A 17,185-nucleotide genomic window follows, 5' to 3' on the forward strand; every position below is an offset into this window, starting at 1 on the left:
ACAAGCACCCCGCGCACCCCCATCCCAGCCACTACCCACGGACCGTCAGGCTGTACGGGTACCGCTGGCTCCGCCCCCGCGGCCTCTCACAGCGGGCCCCGCCCCCTCGCTGAAGCCCCGCCCCGGGGGCGTGGCTTGGCGAGCTCGTGCTTGGCCCAACATGTGGGCGCGTGAGTGTGCGCGACTGCGCATGCGCCACCCCTGACCCCACCGCTCTTCTCCCGCCCCCGAGGTGCTGCAAGGCCCAGCCTCCCTCGGCGCCTGATTGGCTGGCTTGGCCTTTCTAGCCAATGGCAGTGGCACTTCTTGCGGCGGCGTGGCGGCTCCGTCCGCCAATGGTGCGGGCGGTTGTTGACGCCTTCCTGCCCTCTCCCGCGTGTACCGCGCTCCAAGATGGCGGCGGCGGCGCCGGTTGCGGCGGAGCTGGAGCTGCTGGAGCGGCTACTGGGGCTGCCGGCCGGGAACAAGTACGGCGTCCAGGGGGAGCGGAAGGTGAAGGGAGCGAGGAGGGGCCGGGAGCGGGCGGCGGCGACGCGCGCGGGATGGCGCCCCCTGGCCTCCCTTCCCCGATGGCTGCTTCCCCCTGCGCTTCCCCTCCCGCCTCCCCTGCGGTTCCTGCCCAACTCCCGTGGGACGGTGGCTGCGGCCCCCCAGTTACCAGCCTGCGTCTTCTCTTTGAGCAGGATCTCGCCTGTGCTTCCTCCAGACGTCCCTTCATCGTCCCCCATACGTTATGGATGTTGTAGGCTCTCGCTGTCTGCGAGTCTGTGGGTTCTGGAAACCTCATCCTTCTGCCCGTGGAAAGGGCATCGTGTATCGTCGATGTCTGTTTGAAATATATCTGTTCTTGCACCGCTCTCCGTTTCTCTGCCTTTCCCTGATGCCTGTGCGAGTTACGTCTGTGCAGGCGTGGTTAAATTACATGGGGGGGGGAAAGATGCTGCTTTAGTGTTGGGATGGTGTCTGTAGTGAGGAACTGTTGCTTTCAAATATTTTGTTCTTTTAAAGTACTCCTGCCTGAAAGGAGGTTGTAGTGAGGTAGGGTTCGGTCTCTTCTGCCATGCCTGCAGTGAGAGGACCAGAGGAAATGACCTTAAGCTTAGCAGGACAGATTCAGATTAGATATTAGAATAAAAATTTCACTGTCAGCGTGGTCAGGCATTGGAATAGGATGCCCAGGGAGGTGGTGGAGTCACCATCCTTGGAGGTGTTTAAGAGGCATCTGGATCTAGTGCGAGGTGATGTGGTTTAGAGGTTACAGTGGCAGTGCTGGACTTGATGATCTTGAAGGTCTTTTTCAACCCTGATGATTCTTTGATTCTAGATGTCTTGATGTTTTGAAGTTTTGTATGGAAACGTTAAGTTTCATGGTTTAAGAGGCACCTGAGGCATGAAAAATGTAATAATGAGGCTGAATGTCACAAATTTTGTGACGCCTTTTACCTGATCCTCCCTCCTGGAGAAGGTGGATGGAGAAAAGAAGCTGTGCAGTTGCTTTATAGTTTGGGGGGTTTTAATTGATTACTTATAATTAGAGTCCTGAATATCTATATATATCCTTAAGTTGCAAAAGCTGTCTTAATTATTTAGTAACCTCACCAGTATTTTAGTGCTATTTACTGTAAAGCATAAGGCTGAAAAAATTGAGTAGCTAGATCTGTCTGTAGTTTTTCTGGCTGCATGTTCAGTGGAAAAAAAACCTTAGTAGTAGTCAAAGACATTAAATTATTTTTGTAGTTGTATCAACTTGCACCTTAGTTTAAATAAGTCTGAACATAGACTGTGTGGTCAGATACTTTAAATGAAAAGAAATGTTGCATTTTAATCGGTTTCTGTTGTTTGATGTCATAAATAACTGAATGAACTTCAGTCTGTTGCAATGAGTTTCAATTCATTCTTTCATTTATTGACTTAGTGGTTCAGTTTTCTTTCTCACAGTTTGACATGTGCTGCTGTCACTAACAAAGACATGGTTAAATCTAGAGGTGTGTTGTGTTGTCCCCTCGCAGTACTAGGGAGCTCCTGGCTTCTGTCAGGGCATTTGGGAATGGAGCAGTAAGTATGAATAAGCATTTCAGGAGGTCACTGCAGTTTGCTTGCTCAGAGAGAAGTTGGATGCTGCTGACTTTACATTCTTAAGGAAGAGTCCTGAATTTGAGAACGAGTTAAAAGTCAGTTAATAAGATTTCTGCCAATGTTAGAACAAACAATACTATTTCTGGCTCATATTGGCAGAATTTGATTAATTGGAGCTAAAGATGTCTTGGTTTGTTCACGTTCTTCTGTAAGAACTGAAAATAAACCCCAGAGAGTGAAAAGCAAACACACACTTGGTTTTGATGGTACTACCTTTACTATGAATGCTTCTAAATTCTGACTTATTGCCTTAAATATCCTTTTGAGGGGCTGTAAATAACCAATAGCTATCCATATAGAGACGGCTTTTGTTAATGAGTTGTTAAGTCTTACGCTCTTCTTTCCACTTCCAGATTCCTGTTCTCCAAACCAGCAATGGCCCTGGGCTGACAGGGTTGATGACCATTGCTGCCCACCTTGTCAGGCAGGCTAAGAAAGACCAACTGCTCGGGAGCACTGCAGAAGAGAAAGCTGTTGTTCAGCAGTGGTTGGAATACAGAGTGACTCGAGTAAATGGAGGCTCAAGTAAGGAAGATACTAGAATAATTCTGAAGGTAAGGAGTACTTAGTTACCTTGCCACTGAGTTTTGGAGTGACTAGACCTAGAAGAAGGTTACAGTGCTAATGTGTGTGTGAACATGCAGCTAATAAAACTAAGCAAATGCTAAAAGCTTGACAGTATTGTTAAGTACTGGCTTTTATTCTGCTTGCTGCTTTTCACTTTTAGTAAGCTGAAACAGGAGGGAAAACAGTTAAAACTGTAAAACATATGAAGCAGAGCAGGCTGTTCCATGTAGTTTAGAGATTGTTCAGCTACCTGTGTAAGACACCAGTTTCTTATTATCTTCATAAACCCTTGGTTATAAACGAGTTCACCTTGTATTTCAAGGTGACACTTCACTGATTGTTTTAAAAGCTGTTTTTATTGACTTGGCAGTTATGGAATACAGGCCATACTTGCTGTGGTAATTGGCATTGATGCTGAAAGGAGTTATTGGACAGAATTGTGTGTGAAAAGCAAAATCGTAAAGGAGCCTCTACAAAACTGCCCTTTACATCAAGGTACTTTGTATGGAGACCTTGGTCTGCTGTTATTAAACTTCTCCTGCAGTTTGAAGCTTACTTCCTCTTAAACAGGTGGAAGCAGAAAAGAAAATCTCAAGGGTCACCCTGTTATTTGAGCAGCCAGATGGCAAGGAGTAGATAGTAAAACTTACTCTATTTATCTTCTTGCTCCTTGTGACTGGTAATTAGTGTTTTCGCAGTCTTGTGGGAACAACTTGAAAATTTGCTTTACGCTGTTAACTTCTAAGGACACCGTTTACTAGGCGTGTATAAAACAGCAGTGAAATTCAGTCAGTTTTTAAAGTGGTTGTTTTTTCTAACTTTGAAAGTATATTTTACATGGAAAGTTGAACTGCTCAGTCCTACTAGTCAGTCTGGGTTTAGAAATAGCTTTGGTTGACTTTACTTTGACTCTGGTTTGCATCTGAAAATGATGCAAAGCAAAACTTTGTTGCCTTCTTCAAGCTGACAACCCTCTTGATCTTGAGGACTTGGAATATCACGTCTGCTTTACCAACTTGGTGAAAGTCCTCAAGAACCATTTCTCTCACTTGCACCCCAAATAATCTGAGTTATCTTGATTTCATTGTATCTGGGAAATATCTTCCATCAGTTAATTATAAGTTTGTTTACATTGCTTCTCTTTTTGTAATATCTCTGCTCTTACCTTCTATGTGTAAACGTTATCAAAACCTTCACAGTCATGGTTACTCTACAGATATCACATGAAAACTGTCTATCCTTTGGGGTTTTCTGAACTTGATTGAAGGAGACGTTGACTAATCTGGGTTTTAACTTCAGGTTTAGCTGTGGTATCACTAGGTGACCCTTGAAGGCCCCTGTTACCTAGTTAGTTTTTAAAAAAGCTTTATGACAAGTATCATATAGTTTCAGTCATTTTTTTGAACGAATTTGTGATGCTTTTCCTTCTTCTGAACTGTGAGAAGACCTTATGAGAATAGATAACTTACTTTTATTCACCTTTCTTGCCCTTCTGTGATATAAAAACCAAAAGCAAGTTTTCTGTCTTCTTATAAAAAAGTACATCTGCTCTGGATGGCTTCAATGATGATATCTGCATTGTCAATGAGTATTTGCAGAACTGCAATAGAGTATTAAAACCAGATGCAGAGATATGGCAGTTTTATGCTGAAGCTCGTATCACTCTTCAGTTTTAGGCTTAGCAACACTGGCCATGTAGAAAAGACAATATACTGAAATACAAATATGTAGATAAATCAAGTATTTCCAAGCAAAGCCAAACTTTCTTACTGAGAAACAATCAATGTCACTTAAAGGAGAATCTCTGCCTTTAAGTAGTTTAATAGATATTCCCAAATCTTTGTTCGCGAAGCCTGGCCATGATGAGATATTACCATTTTAAAGTTTTCCTGGTTTTGGTTTTTTTTTTCTTAGCAAGTGTTGAATAACCAGAATTTATTTTAACACAGGGCTGCTGTGGAATTGTTCCAACACTAATAATTTCATAGTATAGCAATTAAGGGTTTTTTTAATTTGTTCTCTTGCCACTGTGATTAATCAGAAGAAGAGGCAGCCTACCATTAAAGTATACTGTGCCAAAAGGGAGTACGGTTTAAAAAAAAAAGAAAAACTAAAATAGGGAGGGAAGGCTGAGGCTGTAGTTTTACAACGTGTCTGGAATACACAATGGCAGTCTTGGGACAGTTGCAGCCTAGAGCCACAATTTATAATAAGCTGCGCCAAAAACAGTTCAGTCACTTCTGCTATAAACTTTAGGCTGCCTCCATTTAACCCTTAACTGAGGTGATGTGATTCTACAAAGTGTCAGTAAATAACTGGTTTAATGTTTGTTAATTTGAACAGGAAGGATCTTTTTGCCCTAAGAAAATAGGTTCTTAAATTGTTCTTACTGATGTGTTGCCTAAAGCTATTACTTGGCATGAAAACAATGGTGAAACAGACCATCTCAGCCAGGTTTTTTATATTTATACAGAGCAAATGCCATACTGTTCACAACGGGCCAATAAATGGGCTTGTGAAGTTTTGTCTAATTTTGATTTGTGCTTCTGTACTGGACAGAGAATAAATGGGAGCAATACTTCTGGGCTGTTCTATAGCAGATATGTAGGAACGATGGATGTCAATAGCAGTGATAGCACAATATCCAATGCATTATGTTAACTTCTTTACACAGGATAAGAGTATTTTCCTTTGTTTCTTTGATGTTTGGTTAGTGGTAAATTAAGCTGCATGGGGGAAAAAAAACCTGAAAATTACTGAGCCGTTGTGCTTCATAACTAGTAGTTTTTCTGCTCCTCAGGGAAGGAATTGAGAACCTTTGTGAAACACTTGTGCCATCAAATGTCTACTTAGACGTTAGTGAATTCTGTTCAGGAGGCTTTAATGTCTCTGCTTTGTCAATTTTAGGTATGTCAAACTTGAGCGTGTTCCTCCCACCCCCCCACCATCTTCAGGCATATTCGGCTCTGCCAAATAACTAGGAGCTTGTACTTGAATTCACAGGAACGTTGATACCTCTGGTCCCTGAATGATAATTATAACCCAGAATTTTTGTGTACTACTTTGTGTCTTATGCAAAACAGTGTTCCTTGACTTTCAACTAACTTTATCCCAATCTCCTGTGCTCTCCGGCTGTAAGCATGAAGTCCGGTTAGAAATCTGAATAAGAAAGCTTCAGTTCCTATCTAATGTGCTTGCTTGAAAAAATGACTGTTTCCACAGATAAAAAAGCAGGTTAATCCATGCTCTGCCCATGCCATTAATCCACAGTTCTTGTACACTGTTTTTTGATAGAGTTCTAAATGGGATGCCTACCTGCTTTAGCAAGCTGATCCAGCAAGTATCTTTTAAACTTCCACTTTGTGTTCACTTCTCTTCCTCTTCTTTTAGCACCAGGATATGCTTTTGTGCTTACAGGTTAAAGGATTGAATTTCAATTATTGGAGCAATATTTCTTGATTATTTTTCTTCTCTCTTTTACAAGAAACTTGGTATGTTGAATATAATATTCTTCCAGACCAAGTGTAACTCATAGTTTGCCAGTTCAACACAAGATTCTTGCATGAGAATTAAAAATACAACTATGCACCAACAGTGCAGTTCTGTTTTTCTTGGATGTGGCTGCAGAAACCCTTTCTTGGGTTCTGCATTGTCAGGGGCTTTCCTGGGGCATTTGAGAGTGCTCAGCTTTTTGTCTTTGCATGGTGTGATAGATACAAAGGCACTTAGGGCATAAATGACCTTGACAGTCTTGCTGACTGAAAGGATGTGCTTCTGTGTGTAAGGGAAATACATACACCAGCAGGATGTTGTGGACAAAATATCCAAAACAAAATCAGAGTATGATTAGGTCCATTGTAAGCTACTGAGTCGTCACAAGAAGCAACTGTTGCTTATCCGGATTGCTGTTCCAGCTTGCGGTGACTGGAAGTGATTCAGTTGCCTTTGTGGATTAAATGGATTACAGACAATTATATTGCATACTTAAAAGATAATGAGCAATAATGTGGGGTAGTCAGAAGTGTGCCATGGATGGGATGTGTTGAGCTGTTGCTAGATATGGACTGTAAATTGGATTTTTTGTTTCCATAGAACAAGCAAATGAAAATCCATCAGTTAGTCCATAAATAATGCAGTACCTGTTCTTACGTTGCTTTTTTGCCCTCATTCCTAAAAATGGAATTTGAATTGCTGCAGTTGTTCGATGTATATTAGTGCATCATACTGCAGCTATGCCATACATAGCTGTTTGAAATTTGAGAAAGAGTTTTCTGAGGGATTGCAATAGTAAGTTTATGTAGTTACAAGCTACTTCCAAGACTATGGTATTCAGTACATGAAAGACAGTGATACTGAAGACAGCTAACAGACCTGAATTTCCTGCATGTAATAGAAATTCAATACAATTTTGTATTCGTATTTTCATTAATGTCTCCAGGACAAAAACACTGTTTCACTTTAATACCATAGTCACTTCAGAAAACTTGACTTTCGGGTGTTTTAACACAGTTGGCTATTAGCCAGTAATGTAATCATCCATGGGAAGGATAACCCATGAGGCAAGATTAACTAAATGTGCCTAATGCACATAGACGAAAAATTACTGTGGTGCTTCTGAATTATCTTGACTTGCAGAATGAAACAGGAATATATGTCTGTATTTTATGGGAGGAAAGTATATGTTCTAAACCAGAATTGTAAACTAATGCTAATTTATACAAGACTAAACTATTTTTGTCAAATTTAATTTACTCAGTTAACTGACTTCATAAAATTTGATGAACCAGAATAAATAATTGTTCACGCTGTAATGGCTTACCTTGCCTTTAAAGTTTTAGGATTTTTTTTTATTGATGACTGTTTGGAGTGTACACATGAGTATAAAACTCAGAATTAACATGCTGTAATTTTTTTGATGAAGAAATCCAAAATTTTGAGCATGGAAATAACTCTGGTGATTGTATCTTGGGAGATAATGAGCTTTTTACTTTACAAAATCCCAATTCTGTAGCCTAGGCTAAGAAGAATGGAGATGAGAGGTTGGCATATAATTCTAGTGGTGTTACTTTTCATTATAATGCGTGTGGAATTTCTGGTTAGTTGAAATGAAAAATGCTGGTCAAAGATCTCTGTCAGAACAGACAAGTTTATGGGTTTTTTTTCTAGTAAACAGATTTCTAGGTTGTTGGGTTTTTTTCTTCCTGCAAGTTTTTTCTTCTTAACATTGCATTTGCTTTTGCATGTGTGTAGGAAATTCCACAGAACTGTAGTTACATATTTAAAGTAATTTGAGTGCTAACTAACATGAACAAAGGAGTAAACCAGTCTAAAGAAAAGAAGCTACATAGCCAGGGGCAATTGACCTTACAGAATTTTAACTATGCAGGGGTTAATATTTTTCCCTGATTTGCTCTAATAAAAGAAATCAAAGCAGACAGGAGGATGTTTAAATATTACAGAAGTACAGAAGTCCTGTCATGAAGAGGTTATCAAAGAAATGGTAAGGTGGCATAATGTAGTCAAACTTGTCAAATGCAAATGCAAGGTCAGATGTCTTTAAAGTCTCATCATTTCAGTTTTGTGTTTCAGTCTTGTTTTTTTTTAATATGTGCCCTGTAGGATATCTCTATATTGGTAAAATTATGCAACCACAAAAAGTGCAACATGCTTAAGGCTAAATATAATTTTTTAATTGTTCACTAATTATTAACCCCCTTCTCCTTGCCCTAGATGTTTTTTATTTCTTTTAATAAAAAGTTGTCTTTAAATGGAGTGTGCTGTAATTGAGACTGAAAAATTTAAATTTTTTAAAATGTTAGTTACATTTAAGTATAACTAACTGTTTCGGGGGAGTGTTGGCTCAAGGAGATGTCTGAGGGGAAAAAGGAGAGTGCACAACTAACAAGGAGAGTTTCCAAATCTAAGGAAAAGCTGGGAAACTTGTTTTTGTACATTTCTGAAAAGAATATTTTAAAACTAAAGCTTGCTTAAACTGGCATCAGCGTAAAGTAGGTAATTTTCTTTGTGGTTACATTTCTTTTTTTAGAGGGAAGTAGAGGGCAGAAAGATGCATAAATTGGATGAGAAGTAGGTAAGAAGTAGAGAAAAGGAAGGAAATATTTCTTTGGAGTCAGGTTAAAATAAATTACACTTGTATTTACAAAAATTTGACTAGATGTAAAGCACTTTTTTTGGACACCAGCATTTAAATTTTACCTAATCTCGCTGTCAAAGAATGGTGATATTTTAGTTTCTTACCTTGACACTCACTTTTTAGAATTTTTTTCTTCTTTTATTGTTTTTCTCATTTGCTGAGTTGGGGTAATTTAAAGCTGGTGTTTATTTTATATGCATGGTCTCCAAAGGAAGTTTCTGTTATTTTTAACAATTGCCTTAATGTATTGTTTCGTGAAGTCAATACTACAGCAGTGTAATGACTTTTTCTTTTATAGGATCTTAACACGCACCTTGAAGATAAAGTCTACCTTGCAGGAAACATTTTTACCTTAGCAGACATTTTGATGTACTATGGATTGCATCATATCATGGTAAGCTTTACTTGCCTTATTTTTATATGTACAACTGCCATAATTGTTATTTATCTAAATGGAACAGAACAGAGAAAAATAAAACTCATTTTTAAGTTGTTCATTTTATACTTTAAGATTTAGCTATGGATCTGTCAGAAGAAGTGTATTACCTGTAATGTCCAGAATGCTTTAGTTTCCTCTGTATAATATAGCAAGGATGATACCTGTCCCTGTGTTTCAAGGATTGATTGTTTGATTCTTATCTTTTCTAGTCTGAAATATGACTACTTACAGAATTACATGAGGAAATAAATAAATGAAACTGAAAGGATGTGTCAGAACTGAAAGTACCAACCTTGTTAGTATTAGAGGAATACAGATGCATGTAAATTAAGCTCCTGAAGGATGAATGCATATAAAAAAGTTTGAGCTATAACAAATTGTCATTTGTGTTTCAAGACTTGAATGATAATACTTGATAAAAGGTACATAATATGAAAATAGCATGGGGAGCTAGTGCTTAGGAGGAGGAAAAAAAACCACACAACACACCCTGCCGCCTCCCTGCAAAAATAAGTTTGTCCTGAGTGGGGAAGATGTTGAGATTCCTTGTAGTCAGCTCAGGTTACCATGAGGTGCTCGAAAGTCATTGCACCTTCAGTTCTGAACCCCAGGTGCTAATTTAAAGATAGAGCAGTAGAAATTATTTGCATTTCGTGCTGGAATGTGTTTGTAAATGAGCCATTGTCATTCTCTGGATTGGGTGCAACTAAAGAAACCGAAGGACTTACAGGAGAAGGTCTACTAAGTTCTTGGGAGAAGATGAAATCCATCAGTTTTGCATTAGAAAATCATGAGGCTGGGGGGGAGGGTGAAAGGGGAGAGGACAATTAGAAGAAGATGCCTCTGACGGGTGCCCATGTGTCTGAGAATCAATGAATTCAATGACCTGGGTGAATGGTTACTTTTATACAATTAAAAGCAGAGCTCTTGGAGAAGAGTGGAAGAATGCTACATTTCAAAATGGAGGCAGAGGAGAGGAGGAATCGAGTTGTGAAATACTACCAGAAATGAGGGAGAATTTATGTATCTGTGTCTTGACTGTCCAGGAGTAAAAGTTCAAATGAGAGAGGGTTGAGCAGCAGAGAGGGAAGGGAAGCTTCATTTCAGAAGGTTTTTGAAAACATGCTAGTGTAAGTCACTTAGAATTAATTCTGTTAATTCATATTTGCCTTGTAAAATATCCTAAGTAGTAGGATAGATGTTTTAACTAAAGTGTCAGAATGGGTTACCTTTCACATATGATATGCAGATGTAGAAAAAACGCTTATTACCTTCTAAAAATATGACTGTATATGCTGTAAGAGAGTAGGAGTTCAAATGAGATTTTTTTTAAAAACTTAGGGGAAAATTCAAGCATTTTTAAATTTAGAGTTTGCTCTAGAGTAGACTACCTAATCAAGAAGAAAAGATACAAGTTATTGCTTTGGGAAATAGAACAGATGGTAAAAACAAATGACTTGGTGCTCCTGGGTGCCTGCAACCACCCAGACACTACTTGGGACAAGTTTATAGTATAGCATCTGTTTCTGAAATGTTTGATTCCACGGAATATAATTTGGTGAATCAGAAAGGTGTAAAGGGCAAGTAACGAGGTTACTATCCTAAATAAATATGAAAATTCAGAAGCTACTAACTAGGAATTACATATATTTTGAAGCTTTCAGAATTGATTCATATTAGTACTTAACTATATAGGTAAGATCTTGAACTGTAGAATCCTGTGATTTTAAATTTTTTTTTAATTATTTTTATTTTCCCTGTAATGAGAAGAGTGTACATCCAGGAGGGAGGCAGGAAGAGTTGCTGTATCTCTTCATGTGATATGGTCCAGGGCAGCAGTTGGTCATATCCACCACTGCTTCAGCCAAATTATGCAAAATATCAATAAATGTTTCCTGTAATCCTTTAAGGAAGGAGGTAAAAATGGGAGACATGGGGAGACCCACAGATCTTGCTGTCCATCAAGTTGTCTAAAAAATTGATCTGAAAATGTTGCTGATAATGACCTTTAAGGCTAATCTCTGCACTTCTGATTAACTCTAATGCTAACACAGACATTAGCAATAGAATACTGGAAATATTACCGACATATCATGATCGCCCTGAATAAGCCAAGTAGTAAAACTTTAAAATCCTTCTGATGCACATTTTATTGGAAAGGTTTTTAAGACCAACCAATCCTTTTGCTCAGTTCTTCACTTGTGGTATCATCTTCCTTTCTTAGTGTTCCTGAATACAGATAATGTGTCTTTGTATTCATTCACTCATTCCGTCTTCATTTTGCCTTCTCATAATCCAGGGAGAGTTCTGGAGACTGATTATTTACTGTCTAGGCTCGTCCATTTGAGCTGACTAGCTGAGTTTGTCTACTGACCAGCAGCAACTCTTAATTCTGCAGTTGGGTGCTTTTCTTTCATTCTGCCTGTCCCTTCTAGTTATCTTAATAAGTAATATTATTAAGTACAATAATACAATGTGTTTAAAAATCCATGTTGTGGCACAATAATCAGTGAGAGTCAGATTCACAGGTAGTGTTTCAGGCTTTTTGCAGACAGGATCTATTTTGAGTCTATTAATTAGAAATACACACTCATAATAATAAGGCAAGAACTAAATTGTATGCATTGTTGTTCTGCATCATAATATAGGTCACAAACACCCAAAAGTGTATTGCTTTATACTGCCTTTTCAGTCATTGTGATCTACGTTGTCATATGTAATTGATGTCTCTATGTATGTAATATAAATATTGTTGTCTTAAAGAGACTTCAGTTGCTTAAATATATATGTGGATAAATATGACGAACAATGAAGTTCCACTAGGTTAAAGCACAGATTGCAGAGAAAACATGAATTTGTAAGCATTGCTTGAGGATAGCTCAGGCAATCAGTAAGCATTATATTCCCCCTGTGGTAATAAACTTGTTTTCATATCTGTTTTTTAATTTAAAATTATAAAAGAAAGTTTCCCAGTGTCTTTATTCCTAAGTATTTTTGAACAGCAGAAGTCCAGTTCTATTTTAAGAGAAATAATCAATATGAAGATTGATCTGCTTTTATACTTCAAAAAAATTGTCAGAACCAAAGAAGTGGTCTCAAATCTGTATGTCTGACTTCAAAATTTCTTTATTAAGGTCTGGAAAATAACTTATGGGTGAAATTTATATGTGCAAATGGAAGAAGCCTGAGACAAAATTTTGGGGTCAAATCAAAAACAGTCAAGTACAAAACATACTAAGCTGTTCTCCTTGAGTCACAACTACTAATAGTGAACTATAAAGAGACTGTAATAGTAGTTTATTTTGTAGGGTTTTTTCCATAATGAATATTTCCTGTAATAAAGAGATTGTCATGAATTTTTGTTAATATTCACTGATATGCTGCTTATTTTAGTACTGAGATGAGGCTTTCCTTCTAAAGAATGATGCTAAAAATGGTTCTTCCACTGAATTACAAAAAACAGTTTTAACTTCAAGGAAAGATTTACTTTTAAACCTATTCCTTTAACAGGAGTAAAGTAGTCAAAACAACGTGAAAGCACATGTATGTCATGAAATACACCATCCAGCTGTTGGATTTTTTTCTTTTTCTTCCATATTTAAAAGCTAAAGTTAAAAAGTGTAATAGTATCTTAGCCTTTCCTCATGCCAAAGAGCTTCAGATGTAGCCATGTATTTTTAGACATTCTGTGCACATGTAGAGCGTGGGAATGAGAGTTTATGCCTGCATCCCCAATGCTATGGAAAGCAAATATAATTAAAGCTTGTGTATTTATAGCCCTTGCAGCAATTCTTAAAGTTGCATTATATGATGACCACCTTGGTTCCCCTTTATGAGCTTTGTGGTGGAAGAACAAGACTTTTTTCTTTTTTTTTTGTGTCATGGAAAAAAAAAAGCCTGTCAAATTGAGTGTCTGCTTCTTTGCTATTAAAATAATTGCTTTAATAGCAAATAATTATTATAACAGCAGAACAGCAGCCTTTCTTAACTTGGGGGAATTGTCTAATTTAATGAGGAAGAACAGAAAATACCCATCTAACAAAATGTTGTAAAAAATGCCATGGAAGTGATCTCTAAACAATTAACCTAAGAGTTATGTTCTGAGTAAAAAGTAGAGCATGCCACAAAGTGCTTTTTAATATATTTCACTGATAGAGTACATTATGTAAATAAGTAAAAATATCTTGCTTGTTGTGCCTAGAGTACAAAAAGGAGTTTTATTATTAGAGTAGCTGTCTGTTCTGCCCTTCAGATGTTTTTTCACTATGCTAACAGAATGAAGGAGAACTAGTTTTCCAGACTTCGTTGACTTACATTGGAGAAATGTAAAGATTGAAAATTTTCAGTGTAAAATTATGGGGAGGAAATACTGTATCTGCTTCAAAACCTAAAGTTTGGTTCAGCATTTTCATAACCAAGTGCTTACCCATTAAAGACTTTGAAAAAGAGTATTGTAATCTCAATTTTAGTATTTTAGTATCATTTTAGTATCTGCTTATACTGTAATACTTTTTCTTCACTATGAGTAATTTTAGATGGCCTAAGAGTACATACATTGTTCTTTTCATTCTCTGTTACTTTGTTAATGGTTCTACAGCTTCATATCAAGCATCTATAGCATTACGATTAATTGTAATGCACTGCAGGTGATCAAAACATCTTCCCTTAAATGATACTGCTTTTTTTTTTTTGGTCCTGAATATACAGCACTTGCAGAAACTCAGGCAATTTGTGAAATACTCAGTGTTATATTTTAATAGCTTCCACTTTTTGTTTGTAAAATTCTGGAAATTTTTTTTCTCACTTATTAATGTTATTCTCTTTCACTTACCTAATTCAAATAACTCTTATATTTCTAGGTCAGAAAATGTGGCTGATTTTAATTGATTTTTCTGTGCATTTTTATCAGACTATACAGCTGTAGGAATAGTATTTACATTTCCATGCCAAGAGCAAGAAAAGCAGATTTTTTCATACTGCGTGAACTGAGGGTCATAACAGTTCAAAATTGCAGAATGTGTTGTGGAAATACATGTGTAGTGCTCCACTTGTAGGCAGGTAAGTTCCATAGGAAAAGCAGCTACTTGGGTTTAGGAGCAGCTGCAAGATCCCTGCTTTTTGGTTGTTGCCACAGTTACTGTGTTCTTAACTTCCTGTTAATAGAGCTTTAATGCTATGTGCCATTAGTTTAGAATTCCTTCCTGCAACTCCTTGAATTCTTCCTTGGTATATTTCCATTGGTTCATTTTCCAGTATATTTTCTTATTTTCTTTTTCCTGCTACACATTTAAATCTTTTAAGTCAAGTGCTGGGCTGTGTGAGAGAACAGCTAGGAGAAGTAGCAAATGTTAAGGGCAACGCTTGAAATCGAAAGACTGGTGTGTCACAAGGTCAAATTTAACATGAGGCTTGGTTTTAAACAGCAGCTTTTCACTCGTACAGCTGAGTGAGTATGTGTAATTCTCACTGGGATCTAAAGTTTGTTGAAACAGATTTGTTTCTAGCTGTCCTGTGCCCAAGACCAAATTTGGAATGAACCTGCAGCATCCATAAAATCTAGAATTGTGGAACAAAGCATAAGGAATATGCCATCTGTTTAGTTTTTGAGGAGGGGATTAACCTTGAGTAGCTTTAGAAATCTAAACGTGGAAAAATATTAGGCATGTGTGGGTAGCGATTTTCTGTTAAAACTGTCCTCTACAGATGTACCCTTTTTTATTGACTGCAGGCATTGTCAAGACTTAAGTTAAGCTTGGCTAACTGAAAATAAAGTGAGGTTAATCCCATGCTGGTTGGTTTCAGTCTTGGTGAGATAAAATGGAGTAGTTGATGTGAAGATCACATTTTGTTCTTGATGCAGGTTTTGTAAGCTGTTTTGAGGACTACCCCATTTGTAATTCAGTTGTAGTAGGTTAATGTGAGGATTGTTAATGATTATTATCTAAACTGATAAACTAACTTGATTAGAAAGCCATAAGGAGAGATAAAATGGCTAATCAAGGAATAGTAATACAGGTGATACAAGATGGGAATAGTTCTTCTGCAGCTGGGTTGAAAGACTGAAGGAATAACAGACTTTTTAGTGAAGCTTTGAGGATGCTGCTGACCTGAACTTAGAAGAATTTTAAAGGTAGAGTTTGGATCTGTAACTGTAGATGACTTTATCTGAGCCAGCCCTCCGATTAAAGGTAGGCTTGAAGTTCTGCATGTATCTTAGCCACAATTCCTGTGCCAAGGAGTTGTTGCAATGATTGTGTGTGATAGTTGGAAACTTCTTCCTGACTGATTTTGCAGCTATTTAGATCTGGGTTGAAATAAGCAGGTAACTATGCTCTTAACTTGAGAACTCTCATGAACAACAAGATCTCAAACTGTAGGACTAGGTGATAGTACTTCAAATATTTTTATGAAGCATGGACAGATTTCCAGTTTGTTTTACTGTGGTGATTTGAATCATGCCACTGCTATCTTAATAATGTGAGCTAGTACATCTGAACAGTTAAGTGTTAAGCTATGCTGATTCTTAGTAACTATGCCATATTAGGCAATAGTCATACAAAACAACTTCCAATTACCTATCCAGTCTCAAATTGCTTGAAAAAAACTTACTGCTGTACTTGCAATACACCTGGAAACACAAACTAGTCAGTTTGCCTGAGACAATACTGTCTGTCTTCTAAATTAACATGAAAGGGTTGTGCATGTTGTGGAACTCTTTCCCTGCATGCCTCAATACTGTATGCTGATCCAGGGAATAGAAAGATGCATTAAATTCAAGCAAGTTTTTTTCCCCTCTGTATCATACAAATGTATATTCCACCTCCAGGTCTGTTCATTTGAGTAAATTGAAAGTTCTTACATGTTTGGGGCTTAAATATTAATATGTGAAATTAAGATGGAATACTGCTGGACTGCAACAGCTTACTTGAGTTTAAATCATTTGTAAAACTAGCTACTTTCATTTTAACTTACACTAGTGATGCAGTGCCTGGTATTACTTGTGCTTTCTGTTTATTCCCCATGCAGGTGGACCTCACAGTGCAAGAAAAGGAGAAATACCTTAACGTGTCTCGTTGGTTCAACCACATTCAGCATTACCCAGGTGTCCGGCAGCATCTCTCTAATGTCGTCTTCATTAAGAACAGATTATACACAAATGCTCATTAAGGAGAATCTTAATGTCATGTTGGAAGGAGGTTTGGGAGTTTAGAAGTTATACTGTCCAAAGCCAATAGTAGCAAATATTGTTTTGTAACCTTCCGTATGTGAACAAAACTGTTAATGCCTCAGATAATACTTTGCATTGAATTGCTGTTGTTCATTCAAGAATTTGAACTAAAGAATTGTATCATGTATCTGATTAAATGCAGCAATGGTAGAAAGATGGAAATTGAGTTTTAATTCACTATTTTTAAAAAAATTTTAAAGTTCCTTTAATTAAACACTTAAGTGTAATGACATGATCTTTATAGGAAATAATTGGTTATTTTCCTTCAATTATCCACTCCTTTTGCTATTTATTGAATTTTTATGTATATCGTCCCGCTTTCTTTTCATTTTGTTTTCCATGGATGTTTACACTAGTTTTGTAAAAGTTAAAAGCTATATTGTGTGCCAAGGATGTGAAAAAGGGAACATGCAAATGTTACAAAGTATTTATGTGACTGAATAAATTATTTTAAAACTGTAGCTTTAGTTTTGCTGTGAAACTTTCTAGTTTTCATTCAGTTAGGAATATGAAGACTTTAACAGGTTAGTTCACTTCCTACTTCATTTTGTGGTATACTGTTTTGATTCTAGAAGCATTTTTTTCGAAGTGGTAGAAAAGTTAGTGTTCTTAAAGATTTTGTGTGTGCCTCACTTCATTTTTACACAAGTGTGAATTCAAG

At 37.4% G+C, this 17,185-nt stretch overlaps 1 protein-coding gene across 1 annotated transcript; it reads left to right on the plus strand.

The window, feature by feature from the left end:
• The first annotated feature begins 353 nt into the window (after positions 1-353).
• On the plus strand, positions 354-16,985 carry EEF1E1 (eukaryotic translation elongation factor 1 epsilon 1). The gene is made up of 4 exons (XM_027676218.1): positions 354-492; positions 2,490-2,690; positions 9,156-9,251; positions 16,323-16,985. The coding sequence occupies exons 1-4, from the start codon at positions 394-396 to the stop codon at positions 16,461-16,463; spliced, it is 537 nt and encodes a 178-aa protein (XP_027532019.1). The 5' UTR covers positions 354-393; the 3' UTR covers positions 16,464-16,985.
• Positions 16,986-17,185: the final 200 nt, after the last annotated feature.

The sequence above is a fragment of the Neopelma chrysocephalum genome, unplaced genomic scaffold (genome assembly GCF_003984885.1).
Source record: "Neopelma chrysocephalum unplaced genomic scaffold, ASM398488v2 Primary Assembly neopelma1_26b, whole genome shotgun sequence".
NCBI lineage: Eukaryota > Metazoa > Chordata > Aves > Passeriformes > Pipridae > Neopelma > Neopelma chrysocephalum.

Coding starts and splice junctions, on each gene's coding strand:
- EEF1E1 (XM_027676218.1), top strand. CDS start 394: ATGGCGGCGGCGGCGCCGGTTGCGGCGGAGCTGGAGCTGCTGGAGCGG. Junction 493..2,489: donor GCGTCCAGGGGGAGCGGAAG/GTGAAGGGAGCG, acceptor TTCCACTTCCAG/ATTCCTGTTCTCCAAACCAG. Junction 2,691..9,155: donor ATACTAGAATAATTCTGAAG/GTAAGGAGTACT, acceptor TTTCTTTTATAG/GATCTTAACACGCACCTTGA.